This window comes from Dermacentor silvarum, chromosome 1, assembly GCF_013339745.2.
Source record: "Dermacentor silvarum isolate Dsil-2018 chromosome 1, BIME_Dsil_1.4, whole genome shotgun sequence".
NCBI lineage: Eukaryota > Metazoa > Arthropoda > Arachnida > Ixodida > Ixodidae > Dermacentor > Dermacentor silvarum.
The window spans coordinates 122,084,731-122,112,230 of NC_051154.1; the positions used below are offsets into that span (position 1 = coordinate 122,084,731).

A 27,500-nucleotide genomic window follows, 5' to 3' on the forward strand; every position below is an offset into this window, starting at 1 on the left:
GAAGTCGCGTGCAAAGGTGCGATAACGGTCGCGAAATTGCGCACGAAGCGACGAAATAAGAACAAAGGCCGATGAAGCTCCGGAGGGTCTTCAGTGACGTCGGCTTAGGGAAGTCGGCGACAGCTCGAAGTTTCGCAGGATCAGGGAGGACGCGTCTTTGGACACAACGTGGCCCAAGATAGTCAAGGTGCGAGCCGCAAAGCGACACTTTTTGATATTTAGCTGAAGACCAGCGTTCTTAAGACATGTCAAAACTTGGTGGAGACGTGAGAGGTGCGTCGAGAAGTCTGAAGAAAACACGACGATGTCATCCAGGTAGCATAGGCAAATGTTCCATTTGAGACCACGAAGTATGTTGTCCATCATGCGCTCGAAAGTTGCGGGCGCATTACAGAGCCGAATGGCATGACGGTAAATTCATATAGCCCATCAGGGGTGACAAACGCCGTCTTCGGTCGATCGCATTCGGCCATGGGAACCTGCCAGTAGCCAGATCGTAGGTCCAATGACGAGAAGTACTCAGCGCCTTGTAAACAATCGAGTGCATCGTCAATGCGGGGTAAAGGGTAGACGTCCTTCCGTGTGACTTTGTTTAGGCGGCGGTAATCGACACAGAAACGAATAGAACCATCTTTTTTTCGCACTAGCACAACTGGAGAAGACCACGGACTCTGGGATGGTTGAACGACGCCACGCTCGAGCATGTCATTCACTTGGTCGCTGATTATACGACGCTCCGCCGCTGAGACGCGATAGGGGCGTTGTCTGAGGGGAGAGTGGGACCCGGTGTCGATGTGGTGGGAAACACTGTTCGTACGACCCAAGGCGTGTTCCGTACAGTCGAACGAAGAACGGAAAGTATCTAGGAGAGACAGGAGTTGCTCGCGGTGCTCGAGGGAAAGGTTGGCGTCAACGCATGAATCAAAGACTTCGGTAGCCAATCGGGAGCTTTTCGGAAATGGTGTCATGGCGTCGAGCGAAAGGCCAGAAGAGGAGCCAGGCACGTCCAAACACTCCGACATGTCAATAGGTTCGACACAGCCGAGGCACTCGTCGCGAAGCAGAGTCAGCGGGTATTGGAACGGGTTGTCCACTAGCATAATTGTTGTACCAGCGGCTACGTCAAGAACGGCGAATGGAAGTGGTAGAGATTTGCGGTGAAGAAAAACAGATGAAGGCGTGAACAGTACCGAGGCGTCGGGCGCCGATGGACACAACAAAGCGACTGGTGTTGAAGTGCTTGGTGGCAGATCAGTATCGGCGGCGACAATAATTTTTAAGGGGGCGGGAGAGGCGGCAGGCAGAGTGGTGTTAACGACAGACAGAGCAACTTCGGCACGGGCACAGTCAATGACGGCACGGTGGCGCGACAGAAAGTCCCATCCCAGGATGACGTCATGGGAGCAAGAAGGCAGAACCAGGAACTCAATTGTGTAAACTACGTCCTGAATAACGATCCTAGCGGTGCATGCGGCTGAAGGTTCGATGGGCTCCGTGGTGGCAGTACGAAGTACAAGGCCAGAAAGTGATGTGGTGACCTTCCTAATCTTACGGCAAAGAGTCTCACGTATGACGGAAACCGCAGCGCCCGTGTCGATGAGTGCGAATGTAGCGGCTCCTTCAACCTGTATTTCTATAATGTTTTGCGGCGATAGCGGAGGTCTTGGGCATTTCGACAAGCGTGCAGCTCTTGCCTCCGAAGCTGCAGCATTTAGTTTCCCTCGTTGGAAGGCGGGCGACGACGCATCGGCGATATCGAACGGCGACGCGGTGATGGTGAACGACGGGGGCTGAAGTGCTGACGACCGGTCCAGAAGTTCGGCGATGGGTTCGAATCAGCATGCTGGTGGGATGCAGGTACGTGTGGCTCAACGACGACGTCCTGACGCGGCAGGCGACGGCGACAAAAGCGCGCCACATGTCCCGCGATACCGCACGAGAAGCATATCGGCCGATTGTCCCGCGTGCGCCAGGGATCTTGTGGCCGGAAGTACTGAGGGGGCGTTTGAGGGACAGGGAGAAGCGCTGAGCGCGGTGGCGGCGCCGAGTAGGGGGAGTGTCGTTGGTCTAGGACGCGACACGACTTCAGCGTACGTCAAAGGTGCAGCAATCTGAGCTGGTGCAGCAATCTGTTGGACTGGTGGAAGGGCCTCTGCACCTGCTCGCGGATGGCCTGCTGCACGGCCGAGGACAAAGGTTGGACAGGCTCCTGGGTGAGAGGGAGCAGCGAGAGCTGGCGGGCGACCTCTTCACGAATGAAGGCTTTGATCTGAGGCAGGAGAGACCCGTCATCAGCCTGTCCGTGAGCAGTCACCAAACTGGAAAGGGAGGCCACTTGAGGAACAGTTTGGCGGGCGAGCGCTCGTTGCCGGCGTAATTCATCGAAGCTTTGGCAATATGTGACTACGGCTGCAACGGTGGTAGGATTCTTGGCCATGAGCATCTGAAAAGCATCGTCTTCAATGCCCTTGAGGATTTCTTTAATCTTATCTTCCTCAGTCATCGTTCGGCTCACGCGGTTTGCAGAGATCTATGACGTCCTCGATGTAACTAGTGAAAGTCTCGCCCGGCTGTTGCGCTCGGTGGCGAAGGCGCTGTTCAGCGCGAAGCTTTCGCACCGCAGGACGGCCAAATACTTCCGCGAATGCAGTCTTAAAGTCATTCCATGTCGCAATGGTTGCTTCATGGTTGCGGAACCAGAGGTGGGCGACACCCGCAAGATAAAAAATAACCTTGGTGAGCTTTGTCCGATCGTCCCATTTGTTGTTGCTCACCCGTTCGTACGACGAAAGCCAGTCGTCGACGTCGGCATCAGCGGTGCCACTGAACACAGCCGGGTCTCGTTCACGAACGGCACCACAGGTGACTTGCACAGTTGACGAAGTGGGTCGCTCACCGGCGTCGTCTGGCATGGTGGTGGGGGTAGCGGAGGGCAGAGTGCGGCTGCGGAGTTCCAGGGCGAGTTGGTAGGATAGTTAGTATACCCAGCACTTCCACCAAATGATATGAGGTTTATTGGCGTTAGGTCCAGATCAAAGAGCACCCGAGCAGTTCCAGCCAAACGCCAGCGCGAGGCAAAACCAGCGACACCGATCCGTTCGTCTTTCTCTTCCTCACTTCAGCAGCCATGCGACCACAGCGACGCTTGTGCTAACTTCGTCATTACAATATATATATATATATATATATATATACATACATACAGGGGCGTAGCCAGAAATTTTTTTCGGGGGGGGGGGGGGGTTCATCGGCCCGACCGGGGGGGGGGGGGGGGGGGGCAAGCGTCTGCTTTCCACTACGTGACGTGATCGATAATAAGTATCGGTAGTTTAAGCACACTCTATGCATGTATATCAAAGACATGGGACTCCCCCCCCCTCCCCCTCGCGTGTGTGTGTGGCACTGTGTGCTTGTGAAGAAATTAAGTAAAAAGTAATGTAAGCTCAGTAAAATACAGTAAGTACGACAGGTACAGTGGGCGTTTGGAGCAACCGTCTCTCATCGCGCCACTGAATGGACCAGTCTTCGAAAACGCATCATTGAGACGACCCGCCCGATCGGAGAAGACATCATTAATTGTTAATCTCCGTTAAGCGTAGATGGCGTCGTCCTCGTCGGGGCGAAGTGCGTTTCACAGGTCAAGGACGGCTATACATGTGAAAATGCACGTATTACCAGGCTATACCTACTCCCATAGCAATAGCTTGTTCGCTGCGTCTTTGCGCTAGAAAACTTAAATACGCGCAAAAACGAGTAATGCTTTTTTTTACGAAGCTTTCGTCGCCTTGCATTTCCTGCGGCAAGTGCATGGGCCGCTGTGTCTTCCGCTGTGTGCGAGCGTGCAGCCGTCATTTGCCTTTACGTCAACAGATTCAGAATTGTACAGAATATTTCACCGCACTGCATAGTTATGGCATGTGTACGCATTTTAAGTAGTGCGTGCGAGTCATTTCTGCTTCACTTAGGCCGGTGCAAACAGGAAGTGGCCTTGTACCTCACAGAATCTCGACTGATTGGTGTACTAGTGATGCAGGAATGAACTCCGGTCTTGTTCAGTGTATAGTGCACATAATCAATTTCTCAGGACGCGTGAACTCCGACGAGAACTGTCAGCGCCTGCAACAAGAGTTTACTTACGCTGTACTGCGCACAGCAGTAATCCATGCTTGTCGGCTGTCTGTTTCGTGCATTCTGTTGCAAGTCGGTGGGATTTCACTGCTGGCATCAACCCTTTCGTGTGTACATTGCTGGTTTGGGATTCCACAACACAACAGCAACTACCAGCCTTTCGTAATTGCTGGTTTGGGATTCAGCAACACAACAGTAACTACCAGCCTTCCGTAGGGGCGCAATCGCAAACGAGAGACGTTTTGCGCTGAAGACTATGGCTACGTTCACATTTGGGAAGCGGCAAGCGAGTGGAGAGGCCAAAGCGGCCGGAAAATCTTTTCCGCGCATGCCCAAGTTCACATTTGTTCTGCTACCACCGCGGCCGCGCTGCCGCTTTCGTCCACATCCATCTAGTCTGCGTACGTTTGTCGGCGTGGTGGCGCTCATTATCGCATTATTTCGAGCGGTATGTTCATTCACTGACCCACCCGTCATCAAAAGTGATCATCTTGCGCAATTTCGCGTGTCATCTGCGACCTTCGGTAAGTTCCTCGTTGGCGTTCTGTAATTCTCCTCACACGGGCGCGGTAGCGCTGTGTCACAGGTTGCTGCCTATAGGCGTGATTATATTTCTTTAATAGCTTTTATTTACAAGTTGTAATAACATTTCATCATTTCGTATTATTTTCGGCGCCTCCAGGACACGAAAGCGGCAACGGGAACACCAAAGCTAAAACCCGGGCTGGCCCTTGTGTTGAGGCTCGCCGAAGCCTGCGCGTCCTACGTGAGACCTACGCTCCCAATCTATCGTCGCGACGAGAAAAGCACCCCGCGACTTCTGCAACATACCGTGCACGTGCGAGGAGAATTATGGAGCGCCAACGAGGAATCTGCCTAACTATTGTCTTCCATGGAAGTGGAAGAAGAAATGGCTTTTATACTTCTACCTACTTGTTTTCTAGAAATGGACAATGAATAAACGGAAGACAAGAAAACCTCGGAAACGGCAGTGGTGGGTTCGCCTGGCTTTGCAAAAGTGTAAGAAGTTGGGTGACGCCAAGGCTTCGTTGCCGCACCTCCTGTCGCGCGACGTTGAATACTATCGCGAGTATTGCTGACAGTACGTTTGAGTGCCACTCTTGTCGTAGAGCAAGGGGTGGTTCTTGATCGCGTCGATCAGCATTACAGCGTACACTTTTGGTGCCATGTTCAATGTTACGACCGGAAGTTTACATGCTAGTGTAGCTTCCGGTCGAGCAGAACGACTTTCCGCCGCATTTCCGCTTCGCCATGGCGAAAAAATCGGTCCGAGACCAATTTGGCTCGCCGCCTGTTTTTCTGCCTGTTTTGCCGCCTAGGCGGGCGGATTTTTGCAAGATTTTGCCGCTTCCGACAGCTTCGAGACCAAGTTCCTAAGCGAACGCGGCCTAACCGGCACCTGAAGGGAAGCGGCGGAAATGTATACCGGAAATTTCGACCACCTGGGGACTTTAACGTGCACCTAAATCTAAGTAAACGGGCCTCAAGCATTTTCGCCTTCATCTAAAATGCGGCTGCCGCATTTGTTGCTTCATTTGTTGCGCATTTGTTGCGCATTTGTTGTTTCAAAATGCGGCCGCCACATTCGCGCCCAAAACCTCACATAGTGTCTAGGCCTTGACAAACACCGTGACAGTTTTTTTCAATATGCAGACATGATTCGCTGTAGATTACCAACCCAAACGGAAGCGCCCAGGAATGAAAGTGTGAAAGTAGCACCGGTTTCTTGAAATATGTCAGCGCGAAGCGACGAGAGAAAAGGGTGGGTTAGTGGGGGGGGGGGGGGGGGGTGCAAAAAATTTCGGGGGGGGGGGGTTGAACCCCCCCAACCCCCCCCCCCCTTGGCTACGCCACTGTATATATATATATATATATATATATATATATATATATATATATACTTTTTTCATTTATTTATCACATTGAGACTAGGAGACAGGTGTTTTCGTGGACAAAAAACGATGCAGGCGACCTGAATATTGTCATCTCGTTGCGTTTAAGTCGGTATTTGTCTTTGAGGTGAATTGGGTGTCATACTGACATCTGAGAAGCGAACTTCACTTTGGATCACAGCCATGCCGCCGGACGCGTGGTTACAACAGCCTCACATCCCACATCACATAAATATCCGTACTACAGATTTAAGCGTACCCTGCCTTTCCCCATGACACTAGCTTAACAAGCGCTCACACTTTTCGAACTAAAAGATAGTACAACCAAATACTCCTTGGGTTTTGCTGGGAACCAAGCTTGCGGTCGTATTTAAGCGGAAGTAATTAGCCTCTTGCGTCCCCTAATCTAAAGCCCTGTACTATGCGCCTATGAAATCTCTACCCCGTGGCGTTCACTACTTAAGAAATTAACTCCCGCACATAAGGAGGGCTCGCATGGAGCCGCGTATGCGACGTGTCGGAAATGGGACCTCATCTCGTTGGACCAGATGTCTGGCACTCCTCTCCCACCCCCTTCCAGAACCATATTCGTACACATACACGAAACCTCGAGACACAATACGTCTCATAGCACAATCGCAGTGCGACACCGGGATAATACTCTAATCCATGCCTCAAGCATACGGCGTTCAAACCTGTCAACCCTGAGCTACAACACTCTCCGACACACTCTTTCCGCTGCCACTGTCGTGACGTAAGTGTAAGCTTCAGTGTTCTGTGTCGTCCGCAAAATGAATGTGGGAAAAAAGAGGAATGCTAGTCTTCTGCCAACGCCTATATTGAAACTCTATATCACATTGTGATCTGGACCACAATTATACCATAAGGATTATGTACCCTTTCCTCGCTACGTGGCCAGTGAGAGTAGTGTTAGCTGAGTGCTTACTTTTTGTCGAAATTTTATGTCAGCTTATAGCCATATTTGTTTGTGAATTCTTCTAACACTGTTGCGGAAACCTTTCATTCGATTCAAATTTTAATTTTTTTGACAAGTTCATTGCTAGTGATAATACTGTCTCCACTTTAACTTCCGCGCCTCTCAAATAATCTTCTTTTCATTGTGTAATACCAAGTGTACTCTGTAATCGAGTGTCGCAGGGAAATCCTGCTTAAGAATATGGGTTGAGCCGTCTATATAATGAAGAAAGGTGTTAGCGTATGTAAGCGTTTTAAGGCGATGGCCTTAAGAGGCTCGTTGCGTGAGGGCCTTGAAAAAAAAACGCGGCGTAACACGTGGCCTTCTTTGAGCGAGCGGCGGGAGAAGAGGGTAAAGAGCGGCAGGCGCACACAGAAAAAATGAAAAATAGGTGTTGCGTCGCTGACGTCACGCGACGGCAGTTGTGACAGTCGACTGCGAAGCGAGAGAGACCGCGATGGAGGATGCTCTCGCGGGGCGCGACTTTACAATTGCTAGTAGGTATAGCGGGGACGTGGCACTGCGGGTCACGTGACTTCCGCTGAACACGTATTGTCATGGCAATCGTGGAACTCCTAGGTGCCAAGGGACATAATCGCTTAGGGACTTTTGAGGCACTGGTCTGCTCGGCCACGCGTCGGCTGCTAGTTACTGAGCGTTTGCTCTCTATCTCCGGGGCCGGGCGCAGCGACATTGCCGAGCGCAGCTCCTACGTGCGTAGGGAGCGAATCGTTTAGGGCGCGTTGAATGTCATGCGGTGTCTGGCCCACGCCTGCCGCGCTTTATTATTGTAGCGTTTGTTCTAGTGGCGGAAATCCTTGCAGTAGTGGTGGTGTTGCATGACGGCCATTGATCTCGGTGAACTGTGGTGGTGTAAACAAGCGGATACTGCTCGCGTTTGTGCCCCGGTGCCGCGGCGGAAGCCGCGGTGCCGGGCGTCGACGCGAAGCGGCGGTCGTTGGGGTGTTGAGGAGCGCAGCGTAGCAACACCCCAAATAAAAAATACTGCTCCATTCAGGTAGACTGCTCCCTCCCTCATAGTGAGATTTTATTTGGATCATCAAAACAGTGATGCCTTTATTTAGGAATACCATTGTTTCTCTCTCGCAGGCGCGAGGGCAAGCGGGTGCGAGAGAGAAACGATGGTATTCCTAAATAAACGCGTCACTGTTTTGATGATCCAAATATAATCTCACTATCAGGAAGGGAGCAGTCTACCTGAATGGAGGAGTATTTTTTATTTGGGGTGTTGCTACGCTGCGCTCCGCAACACCCCAACGACCACCGCTTCGCGTCGGCGCCCGGCACCGCGGCTTCCGCCGCGGCACCGGGGTACAAACACGAGCAGTATCTGCTTTGCGCAAGAGCGGACGCAATTTTCTCTCTTGCACCCGCTTGTCCTTGCGCCTGCAGACAAACGACTGGCGGTCCCTCCAAAGACCGTCTCGTATCAGACCACGTGCCTCAAAAGTCCCTAAACGATTATGTCCCTAGGCACCTAGGAGCTCCACGATTGCCATGACAACACGTGTTAAGCGGAAGTCACGTGACCCGCAGTGCCACACCCCCGGTGTACCTACTAGCAATTGTAAAGTCGCGCCCGGGGCTTGCGGTAGGTCGAGGAAGTACGCTACGGCCGAGGATGCTCGCCAAGCGAGAAACGAGGTTCGACGTGCGAAGCGGCGGGAGCAAGGCGTTCGACCGCAAGTGCTGCTCTCCCCTACTGAGAGGATGCAACGTAAAGTCGAAGAGAAACGTCGTTGGCGCGAGTCTGACCATGCTATACGAGCACGCGAAGCCGCAGTTAAGCGTCGAAAATGAGCCGAAGCCGAACTGCGAAAGCAGCAACGCGACGATGCGAGACGGCGCATTACCAAGTGTGCAGCAGGCTTTCGCCTTCTCATGTTACAGGACTGTAACATGCTGCCGAACTTTTTTTGATGGTTATTCAAGGTGGGATTATGAAGCCGTCGCACGAGCATTTTGTGTTGAAACGTATACTTAATCACGTTTTGCTAAAATGTGCTGCTCCTGAAATCTCATCTGCGACAGTAATCCACTGGCAGGCCGTTGTAGCTTTATAATATCACTGCATTCTGCATTATGTGCATGTATCAGTGTCAGAGGTAGAATTCTGAGTAATTGTTGCAGCTTTGCGTGTACATTTTCTTATGATTGTGGTGAGGAGTAACAATATTTTTCTCTCTACTATTTGTGGCATCTTTTCCAGCAGATACATTCTCCTTTATTCACTGATATGTTTGTGTTTGTAGTAATCGTTCTGTATTGTGTAAATAGTCGCAGTTCCCGCTGCTTTATAGTTACGTATTTACGTACTAACTCCGTCTAGGAGTGTGTTGTATGACCAATAGTTGACTAAAGAAACTGCGGCGTGGTTCGAATTTATTTCGCGAGCCATCGTCCAGCACGTATGTGCTTGATAATGATCAGGAGCCGTCTCTCTACACTGGCGCAGGTGATGCTGTACAAAGACAATCAGCTGCTGCTAACATGTGCATCCAGAGATTCCATGGTGCTAGCGGGAAAAACGTACATACCCCCGGCATACATGGCCTTCGCGCCGAGCGGCACAGGCATGGTAAGGAAGGCTTAGAACTATATATGCGTACGCGTTCAGTGTTATCATTTGCTCGATCATGGCTCATCTGTCATTACTTGTGTTGTCTCGCTGTCTGACGATGAATACGCAGTTTAACAAGATGTGTTTCTGGGCTTTATGGGTGCAGTATGCTTGTGGGAAACTCTTCAGCACAACTTAAATTATGGGGTTTTACGTGCCAAAACAACGATATGATTATGAGGCACGCCGTTGTGGAGGACTCCGGAAAATTTGGACCACCTGGGGTTCTTTAACGTGCACCTAAATCTAAGTACACGGGTGTTTTCGCATTTCGCCCCCATCGAAATGCGGCCGCCGTGGCCGGGATTCCATCCCACGACCTCGTGCTCAGCAGCCCAACACCGCAGCCACTGAGCAACCACAGCGGGTCCAGCACAACTTGGACCAGACGTAAAAGAAGAAGAATATGACGATACGGACGGATGGATACAGCGTCAATGAGCCTGCGGGCCCAGCTCTGGAAGCTTCCGCGCAGCATAGGATGCCTATTGTATGTCACTTGCATAACGCTCCTTTAAGTACCAACAGCTGTCACGGCACCGATACACAGTTGTCTAGGGTGTTGCGAATTCCGAGTCGTCGCAGTGAGTGAGTTGAAGCGGTAACAAAAATAGTGGTTAATGCAACGTGCATTGCCTCCAAACGGGAGCGCCGATCGTGTGTCTGCCTCATATCTGGACAGATGATAACCACCTGACGAACACAAACGGCTCGTTTATTGCGCATAAATCACAGGAACACGCAGCAGTTACTCTTCTGTTTATGTTTCTGTTGTATTTTGTTATACACTTTAATTTGCTTATTGCTTTTTCGGCTATAGTAGTCTTCATTCTGTATGAACTGGCTCATATGCGCCAACTACGGGCGAAGGGAGAAGGGGGGGGGGGGGGGGATGCTTCCCGGAAAAATAATGTTTTTGTAAGTCTTTCCCGGCGTACGTTTTTCCGGGCGATGCCGTAGCCTACGTCCCCCCCCCCCCCCCCCCCCCCCCCCTATAGTGTCACTACCAGAGTTCTGTTACGCATATCACTTCAGGTTTCTTTTGAGTTGCCTCCACCTATTCACTTAAAATTGTATTGTGGCTAACAGCTTACTGCATCATTGTTGGTGCGGACATGCACGGCTTTTAATTCCTACTTTCACTTTATTTCTGCAACTCCTGACAATAGGAGAACATGCGCATTAGAAGCATCAGCGGTGGCTACCTCACCCGTATTGTTTCCCTTCAGCGTCTTTTTTTTTAATTTTTCACTGTGAACACAATGCACAGACACGATATGTTTAAATATATGCACAGGGCAAAGTTTATTATATTTTTTAAAGAGGGGGTAGCCAACTAACAATTATTTCTAATGGTATGGATAGTATATGCCTCGAGAACGAATACGTTGCTGTTTGTTCACCTCGCTTCAAATTGCTTTGCGTGGTTTTTTTGACCCTGAAAAAAACTTGCAGACTTCAGTGACCCCTTCGGCAGACTCTTTTATCAACGGCCCGTGGAATGCACGTGAATGATACCTGTCTGAGTATTGCTTCTCTTGCCAGGAGGAAATTGTAAGGACTAATGAAAAAAAAAAAGAAGAAGAAGAAGAAAGAAAGAAAGAAAACTCTGCTAATAATTTACAATTTTTTTAGGGATGCAAACATCGCCACTTGCATGCGGAGGTCATGAATATATATAATCCACTCAGTAATCGAAATGAGGCCAAGTCAGGTTCACTCGAAATCAGAATTCACTCGGACTGGCAGTAAAAAAACAAGAATCACAGAGATGGTGCGAGGAGACAGGCTGTGAAATTGAACTGTCTCCTACTTGAGGTCTTGTAAATGCTCATACATAAGGCAGTGACTTCAGTGAACAATTCTTCGATGTCACACAAGGTTTCTTCAAGTGCCACTGTAATTAAATGAAATCTCTCTCTCTCTCTCTCTATATATATATATATATATATATATACATATACATACATACATACATACATACATACATACATACATACATACATACATACATACATACATACATACATACATACATACATACATACATACATACATACATACATACATACATACATACATACATACATACATACATACATACATACATACATACATACATGTGTCCCAGCTATCACGCAGCACGATTTAAAAAAAGAGGAACGGCGCTACGCGAAGCAAACCTAGTGCGTATTGTCTCCCGTGCTGTGGAGTATAGCCGCCCGCAATTTTTTGGTTACTGAGATTTAATTAGGTAATTGTAATTAATTAATTATAATTAATCTAACTCGATAAGTACTGTCCTAATTATCAAAGTGTCAATGAGAAAGTTGTAGAGCAACATGAAAAACTCCCGATACAGCTTTCTGTTGCTCAATACGTGCTACATAAATGTGTTTTTCGGAGCGTGAAAGATGCCCGCGAATACACGCAAAGCGCCTCGAGCGGCCAGTCGCGTGGCAATTCTGCATGTATTCGCGGGCTCCTTTCACACTCGGAAAAACATTTATGTACCACGTATTGAGCAACAGAAAGCTGTATCGGGTGTTTTTCATGTTGCTCTACAATTTTCTCATTGACACTTTGATAATTAGGACAGTACTTCTCGAGTTAGATAATTAATTACAATTAACTAAGTAAATCTCAGGAACAAAAAATTACTCGCGGCTACTCCACTGCACTGGAAACAATACGCACTAGATTTGCTTCGCGTAACGCCGTCCTTCTTTTTTTAAATCGTGCTGCGTGATAGCTGGGACACCCTATATATATATATATATATATATATATATATATATGTGTGTGTGTGTGTGTGTGTGTGTGTGTGTGTGTGTGTGTGTGTGTGTGTGTGTGTGTGTGTGTGTGTGTGGTTCGGAAGGCTGGTCGGGCCCCAGCCCCCCGGAGAAATAAAAACTTTCCACCTATGAACTGGCTTATCGCATAAAGCCGCTTCGAGATAACAGTACCAGCAGCAGTAGCTGCATCAGTATCAATAGATCAAGTATCCGTAGCTGAAGCGACTGGCCGAGACGTTCAGTTTCAAACTTCGTCGCGCTTGTCGTCACGGGGTGTTTCCGTCTGATATGATAGTGGGGCCGCCTTTTCTGCGCTCCCGCGGCACTCGGTTTCGATATTATCCGGATTTACCGTTGAAATCCTATGATGATCATCTCGAATTAGGTGCGACTGTCCGAGATTTGTAAAACATCAGGGTGCATTAAAATGTGACTGCCTTCTAATTTGCCATTTCAACAGCCTGCCCCCAAGGCACTAATAAAAAAATATTTTTTTAATTAGACTTATGAAGCTCTCGTTATTAGCGCCACAGTATGTCGACCTACTATGCCTAGGAATTCCTCTGCAAGAACGCCACGTTCGCTGCGCTAATAGGTTTTTTATACAAAAAGTTGCATATTATGCTCAAGCGCGGATACCGCGCTTCCTCTAACGGCATTACTCGCCTTAAATTTTGTTTCATTTGATACGAGGTGTAGGGGGCGAAAACGTGTCTTTATTGTGTCTTCACATGCGTTTAAATGTTGTCTCAGCGCCTAAGCAGTGAGGCATGACGCCTCAGATATTCGCGAAAATGTCTTCAATGAGGAGGAACCCTATGACTCCACGGCTGTCGCCGGTGAAATTCGTTCACATAAGGTGTAAAATAAATAAATAAATAAATAAATAAATAAATAAATAAATAAATAAATAAATAAATAAATAAATAAATAAATAAATAAATAAATAAATAAATAAATAAAGCACGCCGTTTTTTTTAACGATGTTTGATGACTTGCTCCAGAACTATACAGTCTTCTTACTCCGAAATTGCTCCAAAACGTGTTTTATTCGTGTGTTGTTGAAAAATAGAATTTTTTTTCTCCCTGTCTTTGAAAACAGCGCACCCGCCCCTTTCTCGCCGCCTCATCCATTATTACCACTACCACGTTATTCGAAACCACGACTTTATTGAAGTATAGAAATGGTAACGGAAGGCGCCAGCTATGATCCTGGAGCATTTTCAAAAGCGTGTACGAAAGGGGAACTGCATCGAAGCCTGCGTCATTATTAATTTATATGCGTTACTTAAGGGACTAGAGTTTTTGAACTATCAATGTTTGCATAAAATGAGTGCCGTGTGAGGAGATGTGACGGTGTGCTTCTCAAAGCTCTTTAACCTGAGCGCACGTTAACTGAATGATCTAACATCACATATGCCACTCAGTGTACACATCTCGCTTTGTGCGCCTTCGTTTTCCTCCTCCTTTCCAGGGGCCTCCAGTATATGTAAACTACGGCAGACTACAAGACTTCAACTACTTCCGAGATACGGACCTGCATGGCAAGGTTATTGTAGTACGGTCTGGAAAGATAACCGGTGGAGAAAAGGTACAGATGATCATGCCCTTTTTTTGTCTTTTTTTTTTTTTTTTTTACCTGGTTGACGCTCTATAAAACAGTTTGCGGGAAAAAAAAAAAAAGGACAATCAGCTCAAAGATATGTTCTGTTTCGTCTTGACAACAATTTCACTATTTTCAAAGGTAACATCTTGGCCATTCGCGTTCAAGGATACCTGATCATGGATGTGGGTTCAGCTGTACGCGTAGTCACTCGTGGCATAAGAATATTGACGCCCTTCCGAACTGCCGTACGTCCCTGTAATACGCCCGCCTAAGGAAGCCGCGGAGACCCGTTTCGAATGTGCCGAGAGGTCTCTGCGTTTTCTCCGGCACCTTCCGATTGGTCTCCGCTTAAGTGCTCCACCTGTCGCGCCCCGTGTAGCTGCCGCATAGATGCGTACAAAGTCGAGATGACGTGTTTCTGTACGCGCGAGTGCGGTTACCGAATGAAATACGGCTGAAGGGCCGCCCGCCACACAAGCAGAAGAACGCTTCTGTAACTATCCGTTCCGCTCGCTCATTCTACAAAAATATCAACCAGAACGTTAACAGAGATTCAGGTTAGAGCCTGGAAGCAAGCGGTCTGCGTGCGTAAGAGCCGAAGTTCTTGGATTTTGTTGGTGCTCAAGCAGCTTGTGCACGCAAGCGGAACGCAAAGTCGTTTGAGCCTTGTAGTGTAGCCTGCAGGGCACGCAAAGGTGTCTCCTCACTATACACCTCTTCACTGTATGCATTCCCGAGTCAGAGCACATGTTCTTTAGGCTATTTCGAGCGCACGAATGAAGATCGCCTTGTCCTGTCCTTTGTAGCGTGTTCTCGCGTATAGCCAGCACGAATTACGAGAATGCTCAAGTATTTCCCCTTGGAAAATGTCTATACCTCTTCTGAAGCGCTGCGAAATGCCGATCGTGACGCGAAGACGACAGCGTCGTGATCCAAGCCCAGCGGCGCGTTCACATCGTATGCGCTGCGTTGCGCGCAGGTGCGCAACGCCGAGCGGGTAGGCGCTGCGGCCGTGGTGGTCTTCCCGGACGCCAGCGACCTGGCGCCGCGAGGTGACACCCAGCCTTTCCCCGATTCGATCTGGATCGGCGGCAGCGCCATCCAGAGGGGAAGTGCCGCGTACATGCGGGGGGACCCCCTGACACCTGGCTACCCTGCCGTCGGTAAGCAATGCGAGGTTTCCACTCTGGCCCCTCCAAGGCTACCTTTGAACATTGCCTGCTTGGGTCCATGTCTCATTCCTCGCATGACCCACTGCGGTTGCTCAGTGGCTACGGGATTCTGCTGCTGAGCACGAGGGCACGGGTTCAATTTCCGGCAGCGGCGGCCGCATTCTGATGGAGACTGAATGCAAGAACTGCCGTGTGCCAGTTGCTCTAGGCCTGATACACGTTAAAGGAGCTCCAGGTGGCCTTTTCTGGTTGGAGGCAATGTGGACACCGAAATACTTTGGGGACACGTTTTCTAGTATACGACACCGTTCAGATTATATATACGATAAGTTGGTTAGCGTCTCTATCCATACACATAAATTTGCACTTATGAACATTTATTTCCATTACAAATGTTTTACACCTTTAGGAAACAGCATTAGATCATTAATGTATGAGGGAACGCCAGAGGAAACGCACTCTGGCAAGTTGTTTATACCAGATGTTTCTGCGAAGACTGCCGAAAATTCCTGAAAGGGGGCACTCGTGATACAAATGACTGTTAAGAAACCGGATTTCGTCACTAATTAGGTCAATGCACTAAATAATATAATTAACTAGAGATGAATTAATTAATTACCGCGGTTACTGACAATGTAAAACTTGGAGCAACTGACGAGGTGATCTCATATCACTTATCAAATTGATGAAAACGTCCTTCTCCTAGGCCATGCACCACAAGAATTTTTCTCACTTTTTCACAGGGAAGCAGAAACTGAGCGCTTGAGAAGCGCAGTAAAACACGTGTGCAAGTAACGTCAGCTGTTGACGTCTTCTCACGTCAACCAGTCGGCGCCACGCGAGACGAACCAGCTTTTTTAATTCTACGTGGTGATTATGGCTCGATACGGGTACTTTCCTCTCTACGTCATCGTTGCGCCAAAACAATCCCTAGCGGACTAGCTGATTGGCCCAGCTTGCCCAAAGCTTAGCTTGGCGGTGCGCTTTCGCGCCCTTTGAGACCGTTTAAGTTAAGATCTAGCTTGATAATTATATGTAATGACCAATTTTATGCACTGCTGACGAAAGCCAAGTTCACGCCACGAGCTGTAATCAGCATGTCGAAATAGAAAAAATTGTCGGCCCTTCCACTGCGTGAAGATGGTTAACCAGCAAAGTTGAAACGTGCGGCCCCGGTATTTATCACTGGGTTAACCCCGAGGGTTCATTAAAGTATTTCTCAATTATGAGGTTACACAAACTTTCGGCTGCGACGGAGAGAACGACGTCACTGACGGTATGCCCGCAGTCCGCCGTTGTCGCTTGCGTTCGATGTCTGGAGTTTGCCCGGCGGCGTGTTAGCAGCATTCGTCCGCCATTGTCGTTTGCGATTCTTCGAAATTAAATTGCTTCAAAATTAAATCTGTCTGTTACGGTAAGACAATGAATGGCTCATACCCCCTTAAGCAATGGCTCATACCCTCGTGAACGTGGCCTTCCCATTACGACGACAGAAGAGAAGTGAAATTGTACGCTGGAATCATGAACGGCAACGCAGCCAGCTGTGGAAGAAAATGACGACGAACGCGGGAGCGGTGGCACGAGCGCAACCCGAGGGGCGCCAACGAGCCAGCTGCGGAAGAAGACGACGATGCTCGAGCCAATGCTGATGATAATTTTACTGTACACAGGCGATTTCGCCTAGCCATATAGCCTAGACATATAAAGCTTCGCTTTAAAAATTCACGAAGGAACTCCTCTGGTGTAGTATGCATAAGCAGGGTGCCACCTGTTCTTCTCCACGTAGCCCAGTGTCATTATCAATGTTATGAAACTTGATCCGACCAGTATAAACGACAGCGTTGCGGCGACACGAACTGCTGCGGACGGCGGCGCAAGGGGAATTGATATGACGTGAGCAAACTACTGCAGGTGGTGGCGCCAGGTACGCCGTCGACGTTCCGATATCCGTTATCACTCTTTAGCGTCTTATCCATCCACCTCGAACCATTATGGACCGTGATCAACCGTACTGCGGCAGCGGCTGCGTATGGCGCGGCCGCGCGGGCCCTATCTTGAAAGCGATCTGAGATGGGGATATAGTGCGCCGAGTGCTGATAGCTTCGTGTGTGCTGTGTTCGCGACGCTTAGTTCGCGTTGAAGCGAGAGGCAGCACGAAGGTCAATTCGCTCGCTGCTGCGGGCGTCATCTCGAAAGCGATCGTCTTACGTGACGGACGGGTTTCCTCGTTGGGTAGGCATAATAATGCTTATGCATTTAAAAACATGGTTCGTCTCGCGCGGCGCAGACTGCTGACGTTTCTTGTCCACGAGGTTTTCTGCGCTCCTCAAGCGCCTCATGCAGTTTCAGTTTTTCAGCGAAAAAGCGAGAAACTCTCGTGGTGCAAGGGCTAGGGGAGGGCTTCTTGCGCGATATAAAAACTGATAAGAGATCACCTCGTCAGTAGCTACAAAGTTTACATTGCCAGTAGCCGCGTAACTGCGCTTGCTAATTAGATTATTTAGTGTATTTACCTAATCAGCGAGAAAATTAGAACACTAAACTTGTTTGCAGATGTCCACCATTCCCGATAATGTGGTTTGTAAGAAGTCGCTTAAGGTAGATATACCTGGTAGCGAAGCTTCCATAGAAGTCCATACGTTCAAAACATAGCGGTTCATCGGCGGTTCATGGGGCTTAGCGCCATCTGTGTGAGGAGGGAACACTTCCGGTTGAAGAAAATAGAATGTGACGTTATATCCGTTAAAAACAGAAGTGACGTCATTTTGTTCTCAAAGGCGCGAAATTTGTTTTCGGAGGCCTGCCATTACATCTGTATATTCAAATGCCCCGCCATACGACTTCATGGGCGTTCCGAGCTTTCAGCACGGAAAGCGATGCAGGAAAAGGTCAGAGCTACGGGTGTCGAAATCGCATCCCTGCAGAGAACATACTTTCTTTGGAGGCCGCCGAACGCTTTGGGCGTAGAGTGCTCGTCCTTTCGTCGGGCGCCAAGCCCGTCGGCCAGCGCTGTTGCACGAAAATGACTAAATTAAACAATTATCTGGTGGTCGCAACTTAGTTCTTTTGCCTGAACAGTTTAAGAAAGAATGATACTACCCGCGTCACCAAATTTAGATAAACGTCGGCAAGCAAAACACAACATGTGAGGGGGGCGTATTCTAACAGGTGAACTTTAGGAGCGCGCCTTTCTGCACACTTCAATAGCTGCATGGCATTGCAAGTGATAGCGGCGTCAACGCCCGCCGCTATCGATGGGCGCTCTCACGGTGGGCCTTGAAAAAAGGTACATATTGATAATGATCTGGTAAAATACAGTTGTATCTTTTCTCGCCATGCATATATAAAATGAATTAGAAATTTTATTTTCACTGAATGAATCTAACTGTGTCTCTCTTTATTTATAAAACGCATTTTTTCTTTCGCAATGTTTGTTCCCTCCAAACATAGTCGCCCTTCAATCGCTGCTCCCATAACCACCCTTGCTGATGTCGGTGACAATTCGTTCTGAACCGCTTTTCGCCCGAAGCTTCGCGACCTATGTGAATCAACCTTGAGTCGCATTTTTAACCTGAGTGCTCTATTTTTAGGAATTTTTGGCAGCCTTCGGAGAAACACCGGGTATAAATAAGAAACACAAGTGGATCATGTACAGAGCCCTGCGGTACACTAGAGTGTACCGCACAGGGCTTAGAGCTAGAATCGTTGGCCGAGACAAGCTTAGAGCGGTAGTAGCGAAAGTATTCTATACACGTTAATGTTTTCGTGTCAAATGTCAAGAGGCTAAGTTTATAAGGCGTGATCATTTTTAAGTTTGACGAAATTTTAAAAACTGCCTCTTGCAGATAACATAATTCTACTCATTGAGCTGGATTATTTAGAGAGTCGGACATTACTTGCAAGAGAAATCGATTCACATGTTCAACTAATTAAAAAATCCACTACGTAACTTCTTAATTAATTAGTTTACGGAACATATTGCAATTTACGAATTATAGCCGGTGAGTTTGCACGTTTTCAGGAGGGCACCAGTTTGGAGATATGCGCCTTTAAACTCGCCGTAAGAATGGACTGTTGGTCCACTTACTTTTTTAACAAAGCGCTCTTTTATGAAAAATCAATTCTGGGGCTCTGCGTGCGAAACCACGATCTGATTACGAGGCACGACGTAGTGGGGGACTCCGGATTAATTTTGACCACCTGGGATTCTTTAACGTGCACACAATGCGTGGCACGCCGACGTTTTTTTTTTTTTTTCTTTTTTTTTTTTGCATTTCGCCGCCATCGAAATGCTGCCGCCGTGGCCAGGATTTGATCCCGCAACCTTGTGCTTAGCAGCGCAATGCCGTAGCCGCTAAGCCAACGGCAGGTGCACTCTTTTATGCATTGAAGCACAAAAGTAACTGGAACGCCCATGTATTTCGCCCCACACTTTGGGAAATAATATCTCAAAACTGGCGTCCTCCTGGGAATGCATTTCAAGTGGATACGTCTTGCAAACTCGCCAGCTACAATTCGTAAATTGCAATATTTACCGTAAAGTAATTGACTAAACTGAACAGTTAATTGTGAATTTCTGTTAATTAGTTGAATATGTGCTTCGATTTCTCGTGCTAATAATGTCCGCCTCTTTGAACAATCCAGCTCAAGAACAAGAATTATGTCATCTGATTCCTAAAAACTTGAAAATGATTACCCCGTATAGCAGAAGCCGGTGACACACCTTGTCGAAGGCTTTAGAAAAGTCTAAAAAGATAGTCAGCTAGATATGTTTTGTCAAGAACAACATTGCATTTATGGTAGAAGGATTTTAACTGCGTTTTGCATCAGTATGTTTTTCGAGAACCGTGTTGGCGATGTAATGAAGAAGAGTTAGATTCCAAAGACGGCAAGATGGGAAAACAGAACGTGTTCGAATATATTACATGGAAGGCTAGTAAGTGATACGGACCTGTAATTAATAGCAGTATGCTTATCACTTAATTTATAAAGTGGAATAAGTCGCTTACATAATTTAGTGTAAACATGCCTTGTTTGTCCAGTGGTGGTGCATCTGCGACGCAAACACCAACGCAGTTTCGGAATGTTCGGCGGACTCTGCAAACTGTGGCGTTTTTTTTTTTTTTTTTAATCTGCTGGCAATATACAGTGACGCGTGTTTCCTAGTAAGAAACCTGCTTGGTCTTCTCTATTACGCAGAGTCGCTCTATCGCCCTATGATTGACGATGCCGAGCTGGCGCGGACTGTTGCACAGCCGATCAGCTACGATGATGCAAGAAGCATTCTGAAGTGAGTCTTTGTTAAAAATTTCTCTTTACAAGGACAGCTTTGAGTTGAACTACTAATAAAAGCCATAATGCGCGACCCTCGACTTGGTTTCACACGAAAAAGAAAAAAAAGTTTTGTCTTCAGTCAAAGAAAAGCAAACAATAAAAGATACAACAGACCTCACGCATTTCATTCTGAGATTTCAGATAGGTCCAATAAAATTTGAAAGACATCGCTAGTCAGATTATGTCATGTTCAAATTTACTCCCCCCCCTCCCGCCCCCCCCCCCCAAAAAAAAGGTAATTTTTGAGCTTTATCTCAACAATTGATCATTTCTGAAATTTATTTTACTTACCTAATACCACCACGCGGTATCACTTACCATACCACGTGGCGGTATGGAATACTGCGGGACCTATCAGAAATGGGCATCCGCAGAAAAATGCTTAACGTAATCGAAAGTTATTTATCAAACCGCACATTCCGTGTTAAAATCGGTCATGTTCTACCGAGACCATTCGTGCAGGAAACTGGGGTACCGCAAGGTGGCGTGCTTAGCTACACACTTTTTATCATAAAAATTATTTGCGTTCATCAATACCGCAGTCGTATATCTTATTCGGTATGCGTCGATGACTGTCAGATCGGATTTAAGTCATGTAACCTCGCATTCTGTGAGCGACAAGTTCAGCTTGGTCTGAAGAAAGTGTCTATAAGTTTGCCGATAAAAATGGGCTTCATGCCAACAAAATCACCTGTGTTCTTTTCCCACAAAAGAGAACCCTTACCGCGAATCCTTATAATAGAACTTCACGTACAGCAGATACCTGTGAACACAGAACACAAATTCTTGGGCATCATACTAGACACAAAGCTTACTTTCGTCCCACACATAAAATATCTTAAGAACAAATGTCTGAAAACAATGAATTTTTTTTTAATATTGTCGCGCTTAACATGGGGAAGGGATAGGAAATGCCTTATGAACCTCTACAAAAGTCTCGTACGTACACGCTTAGACTATGGGGCTATAGTGTGCCAGTCTGCTACTCCAAGCGCTTTGAAGATGCTGGGCCCAGTTCACAATCTAGGTATCCGCATGGCAACGGGTGCCTTCAGGACAAGTTTTGCGGCGAGCCTCCGCGTAAAAACTAATGATTGGTCGCTGCATCTTCAAGATCATACTCCAATTTCACATATTTTCTGACCGTTAATGCGAACTGTGAACAGCCTTCTCACATACCATGGACGTACGGATGGGGGGGGGGGGGGGGGGGGGGGACGCTTGAGGTTTTCTATCTTGAACTTCGAGATCTACGCAGTATTATCACGAGCACTTCCGCTTTCTCATAAATTGCCGGCTACATTTAGGAAAAAGTGTAGACCGCCACACTTAGTAAGATAAGTGTGACACCTTCCCGTGGCGTCACATTTGCTTGTTGCCATTTTTTGCCGAAATGACGAAATTTTGACCACCCCCGCCACCCAAACCAAGCCTAAATCCGCTCCTCAAAAAGCTTGTACGCTTGTAGTGGACTGAAAGCCGAGGTGAGTAGTGTCATTATGCGATCCATTTCAACGAATTAAGATAGGACCACATAGTTATTTTGGTCCCAGATAAATGCAACCGCAGCTAAATTTTGTGTATGGCTACCTAGCAAAATAGGATAATCAATTAAATAAGCTTTTTTATTAATGGAAGAGTGTAATTCGTGGGAGTCTATGTTTTGCTTCATTTTCTGGTTATGAAAACGATTGTCAAGCGCTTCAGACGAATTTATAGAGTGTAAACACCCAGAGAGCCACACTGCCATGAAAACGGCTGCAGTGCGTCTGCGGTATGATTTGCCGGAGAAAAGGGAAGGAGGCAACGTTTTTTCTCATATATAAAAAGTGTTCGAGAGAAACACCAAAAATGGAGGCCCGCGCACTTTTTCCGTACTGTAATGAAAACAGGTATAAAGCAACGCCGCAGCTAGGCTTCGGAGAGAACGAGTAAAAGCATATGAAATCCATGGACTTACATTCTGAGCATGACCACATCACTGAGCTGCAAAGTATTTTTCGCGGCCACCAGACAAACGCTGTAGAGGAGTTCTCTGACATCATGAATGCAGCAAGGGAGGCAGCCAATCACTTAAATGTGGTGCTATCTGTACCAAGCGCAGCAGGTCTGACCAAGGCGGCGGTCAGACCTGCTACGCGGCAGAGGGTGCTAAGAATCTCTGGGTCCGGACAGGCCGCCAATCGAAACTGAACCTGGCAACGTTCAACAGGCGCACCCTCTCGAGTGAGGCTAGCTTAGCAGGACTATTTGAAGAATTACCAGGAATTGCCTGGGATATTATCGGCCTTAGTGAGGCTAGAAGAACTGGTGAGGCTTACACAGTGCTGACTAACGGCCACGTCCTCTGCTACAGAGGTCTTCCAGATAAGAGAGAATCCGGGGTAGGATTTATAGTCCATAACAACATAGCGGGCAACATTGACGAATTCACAGCATTAATGAGAGGGTAGCAGTCGTCGTAATAAAGCTGAATAGAAGGTACAAAATGAAGGTAGTACAAGCCTACGCCCCTACCTCTAGTCACGATGATGAAGAAATAGAACAGTTTTATGAAGGTGTTGAATTACCAATGAGAAACGTACAAACTCAGTATACTGTAGTCATGGGCGACTTCAATGCAAAAGTGGGAAAAAACAGGATGGTGAGCAAGCAGTTGGCAACTACGGCATCGACTCTAGGAATGCAAGAGGAGAGATGTTAGTAGAATTTGCGGAAAGGAATAGGCTCCGAGTAATGAATACCTTCTTCAGGAAGCGCAGCAACAGGAAGTGGACCTGGAAAAGCCCTAATGGAGAAACAAGGAATGAAATAGATTTCATACTCTCTGCCGATCCAAGCATAGTGCAGGATGTTGAAGTGTTAGGTAAGGTAAAGTTCAGTGACCACAGGTTAGTGAGGTCTAGGATTTCTCTCAATTTGAAGAGAGAAAGAGTGAAATTAGTCAAGAGGAAACAGGCCAACCTAGAGGCAGTAAGGGTAAAAGCAGACCAATTCAGGCTGCTGCTCGCCAACAAATATGCAGCTTTAGAAAAGGAAGATAACGGCAACATAGAGGTAATGAATGAAACCTTAACTAGGTTGATCACAGAAGCAGCAATGGAAGTGGGAGGTAAGGCACCAAGGCAACCAGTAGGTAAGCTCTCCCAAGAAACAAAGGACCTAATAAAGAAACGACAAAACATGAGAATGTCTAACTCAAGAGATCAGAATTCTCTGAACAGTCAAAACTGATCAACAAGAAGAAAGTAAGGGATATTCGAAATTATAACGTGGGAAAGGTTGAGGAAGCCGTAAAATATGGACGCAGCATTAAATCAGTAAGAAGAAAGCTTGGCATAGGACAAGGCAAGATGTATGCACTGAAAGATAAGCATGGAAATATCATCAGCAATTTTGATGACATAGTAAAAGCAGCGGAAGAATTCTATACTGACCTGTACAGTGCCCAAAACAGCCAAGCTACTTTCATTCGAAATAGTGATGAACCGGATACAGAGGCTCCTTCTATAACTAGCGATGAAGTTATAAGGGCCTTGAAAGACATGACCAGGGGAAAAGCTGCTGGAGAAGATGGAATAACAGTAGATTTAATCAAAGATGGAGGAGATATCATGCTTGAAAAGCTTGCGGCCCTTTATACACAATGCCTCACAACTTCAAGTGTACCAGAGAGCTCGAAGAACGCCAACATTATACTAATTCATAAGAAGGGAGACGTTAAAGAATTGAAGAATAATAGACCCATTAGCTTGCTTTCAGTATTGTATAAAATATTCACCAAGATAATTTCCAATAGAATCAGGGCAACACTTGACTTCAGCCAACCAAGAGAACAGGCTGGTTTTAGGAAGGGATATTCTACGATGTATCATATCCATGTCATCAATCAGGTAATCGAGAAATCTGCGGAGTACAATCAACCTCTCTATATGGCTTTCATAGATTATGAAAAGGCCTTTGATTCAGTAGAGATACCAGCAGTCATAGAGGCATTGCGTAATCAAGGAGTACAGGACGCATACGTGAATATCTTAGCAAACATCTACAAGGATTCCACAGCTACCTTGATTCTCCACAAGAAAAGTAGACAGTTACCTATCAAGAAAGGGGTCAGGCAAGGAGACACAATCTCTCCAATGCTATTCACTGCATGCTTACAAGAAGTATTCAAGCTCTTAGACTGGGGAGGCTTAGGAGTGAGGATCAACGGCGAATATCTCAGCAACCTTCGGTTTGCAGATGACATTGTCCTATTCAACAACAATGGAGACGAATTACAGCAAATGATTGAGGACCTTAACCGAGAAAGTGTAAGAGTGGGGTTGAAGATTTAAATGCAGAAGACAAAGATAATGTTCAATAGCCTGGCAAGGGAACAAGAATTCAGGATCGCCGTCAGCCTCTAGAGTCTATAAAGGAGTACGTTTATCTAGGTCAATTAGTCAAATGGGCCCTGATCATGAGAAGGAAATTTACAGAAGAATAAAATTGGTTTAGAGTGCATATGACAGGCATTACCAAATCCTGACTGAGAGCTTACCACTGTCGTTGAAAAGGAAAGTGTACTATCTTTGCATTCTACCGGTGCTAACAACATATGGGGCAGAAACTTGGAGGTTAACAAAGAATCTCGAGAACAAGTTAAGGACCGTACAACGAGCGATGGAACGAAAAATGTTAGGCCTAACGTTAAGAGACAGGAAGAGAGCGGTGTGAATCAGAGAGCAAACGGGGATAGCCGATATTCTAGTTGTCATTAAGAGGAAAAAATGGAGCTGGGCAGGCCATGTAATGCGTAGGATTGATAACCGATGGACCATTAGAGTTACAGAATGGATTCCAACAGAAGGGAAGCACAGTAGAGGACGGCAGAAAACTAGGTGGGGTGATGAAGTTAAGAAATTTGCAGGCGCAAGTTGGAATACGCTAGCGCAAGATAGGGGTAATTGGAGATCGCAGGTAGAGGCCTTCGTCCTGCAGTGGACATAAAATATAGGATGATGATGATGATGATGATGATGATGATGATGATGATGATGATGATGATGATGATGATGATCTGTACCAAGACAAGTCTCTCGTCAGGCCCACCGAGACAACTACGGGATTCAGTCGCTGGAGGAATACTACCGTGTGGCAATATATGTGCCGTACTTGGACTTTCTCACTGCTTCTTTAGCTCGCCTCTTTTCTGAAAGCACTGAGAGGAGCTTCAAACTTCTCCAGCTGCATCCATCAAAAATGAAGCACTTGAGCCTTGTTGAGTTCGCTGCCTTCGCCGAAGAACTCCAATGCTTTTACGGCATCGACAACTTCAAGGAAGAGGCCATCTCTTGGTACGAGATGTGGTGCAACAAAACTGGGGACCCATCAAAAATAACTTACTGCGAGCTTCTACATCAGGCCAAGACATTCTTCCCCGATCTTTCAAAAGCCATTGAGGTGGCTCTGGCTTTGCCAGTTACTGCCTGTACGGTCGAACGCTCCTTCAGTACCATGAGGAGAGTGAAAACCTGGCTACGCTCAACGATGACAAACGACAGGCTGGGCGGCCTTTGTATGATGAGTGTGCACCGAGAGCGTGTAATGAAGCACAGAAATGATTTTATAACCCGTGTCATCACGCAATTCGCCCAGAAAAATCCGAGGCGTCTGCAGTTGCTGTTCAAGGAAGACTGACTGAGTGACTGTAAGTCTGTAGTTGCGTGTTTGTGAACATATTATGCTGTGTGCTGGTCATCAATTCGGGTGAGTCGAGAACCCGCATGCAGCAAGACGGAGCAGTTTTCTCGACGAAGTGATAGTATCTTTCTGCATTTTTTTATTAATTTTAATTTCTTGTTCGTTAATAAACTCCAATGTATCTCTCCAAGCCACGCATTAATTTGCTGTTCGTAATTTTTCTTTCATGCGTGTATTTTACTTATTTATTTATAAATAAATAAATAAATAAATTTACTCCGCAAATACTGCCTTTTTGCTGTGAACATACCGCTGCCCCCCCCCCCCCCCCCCCTGCAAAAAATTCTGCGGACGCCTTTGTACATAACCGTAAACGACGTGACATGTACTACACCGTTTAACAATCGACCAGCAGCGAGAGAACCCTTCTCACTGCGTGTAAAAAAACTTAGCGAGGAAATGGGTGTTCACTCTTATAGTCTGATGACCCCAGCAACGCCATTGCCGCCGTGGAAACTCACAGAATGTGATACATCATTTGTAGAGGTGACAGAACACGCTCCAGAGGCATATATTAGCATGCATTTTCTAGAACTCCAGTCCAAGTTATTATGCACAGAGTTTTACACTGAAGCTTCTAAGTCACATGCCGGGGTATCGTATACAGTAGTCGGCCCATCCTTCTCGAAGTTAGATGTACTGCCCCAGAAGTAATTATCTTTACGGCTGTGGCCTGTGCAGTATTGTCGACTGTGAAGCATATAACAAAATAAAAACTTCGAAAACCAATTATATATGCACACTCCCTACGCGTCACTCTGTAAATACAAAAATCATGTACTTAATGAGCTCCATTCCGTTCTGTGGAGAGCGTATATATCTAACCAGCATGTCATTATATGCTGGGTACCTGGCCATAGAAGCATCGAGGGGAATGTGCTAGCAGACCAATAGGCCACATCAATTATATCGCAAACTATTAGTCGTACCGCTGCTGTCACTGCCATAGATCTGAAGCCTTTCTAATGAAAGAAACTGCGAAGTCACTGGCAACACTTGTGGGACGCTGAAACAAATAATAATCATCACGTGATTAGGCCCCAGTTAGGTTTCTGTCCCTCCACAACGAAAACACGACGAATTGATGTCCTGTTCTGTCGACTCAGGATAGCAAACACCTACGGCACCCATAATTTTCTACTGACTGGAAATGAACACCTCCAACCTGTGGCAGATGTGGTGAGAGGCTA

At 47.0% G+C, this 27,500-nt stretch overlaps 1 protein-coding gene across 1 annotated transcript in view; it reads left to right on the top strand.

Annotated features, from left to right (window-relative positions):
- Window positions 1-27,500, top strand: part of LOC119455645 (glutamate carboxypeptidase 2) — a 66,593-nt gene that overhangs the window by 1,278 nt on the left and 37,815 nt on the right. Inside the window, exons 2-5 of the mRNA XM_049667164.1 lie at window positions 9,494-9,616; window positions 13,928-14,044; window positions 15,039-15,222; window positions 20,431-20,521. Of these exons, the coding sequence (XP_049523121.1) occupies window positions 9,494-9,616; window positions 13,928-14,044; window positions 15,039-15,222; window positions 20,431-20,521 (515 nt within the window). The remainder of the gene's footprint in view (window positions 1-9,493; window positions 9,617-13,927; window positions 14,045-15,038; window positions 15,223-20,430; window positions 20,522-27,500) is intronic.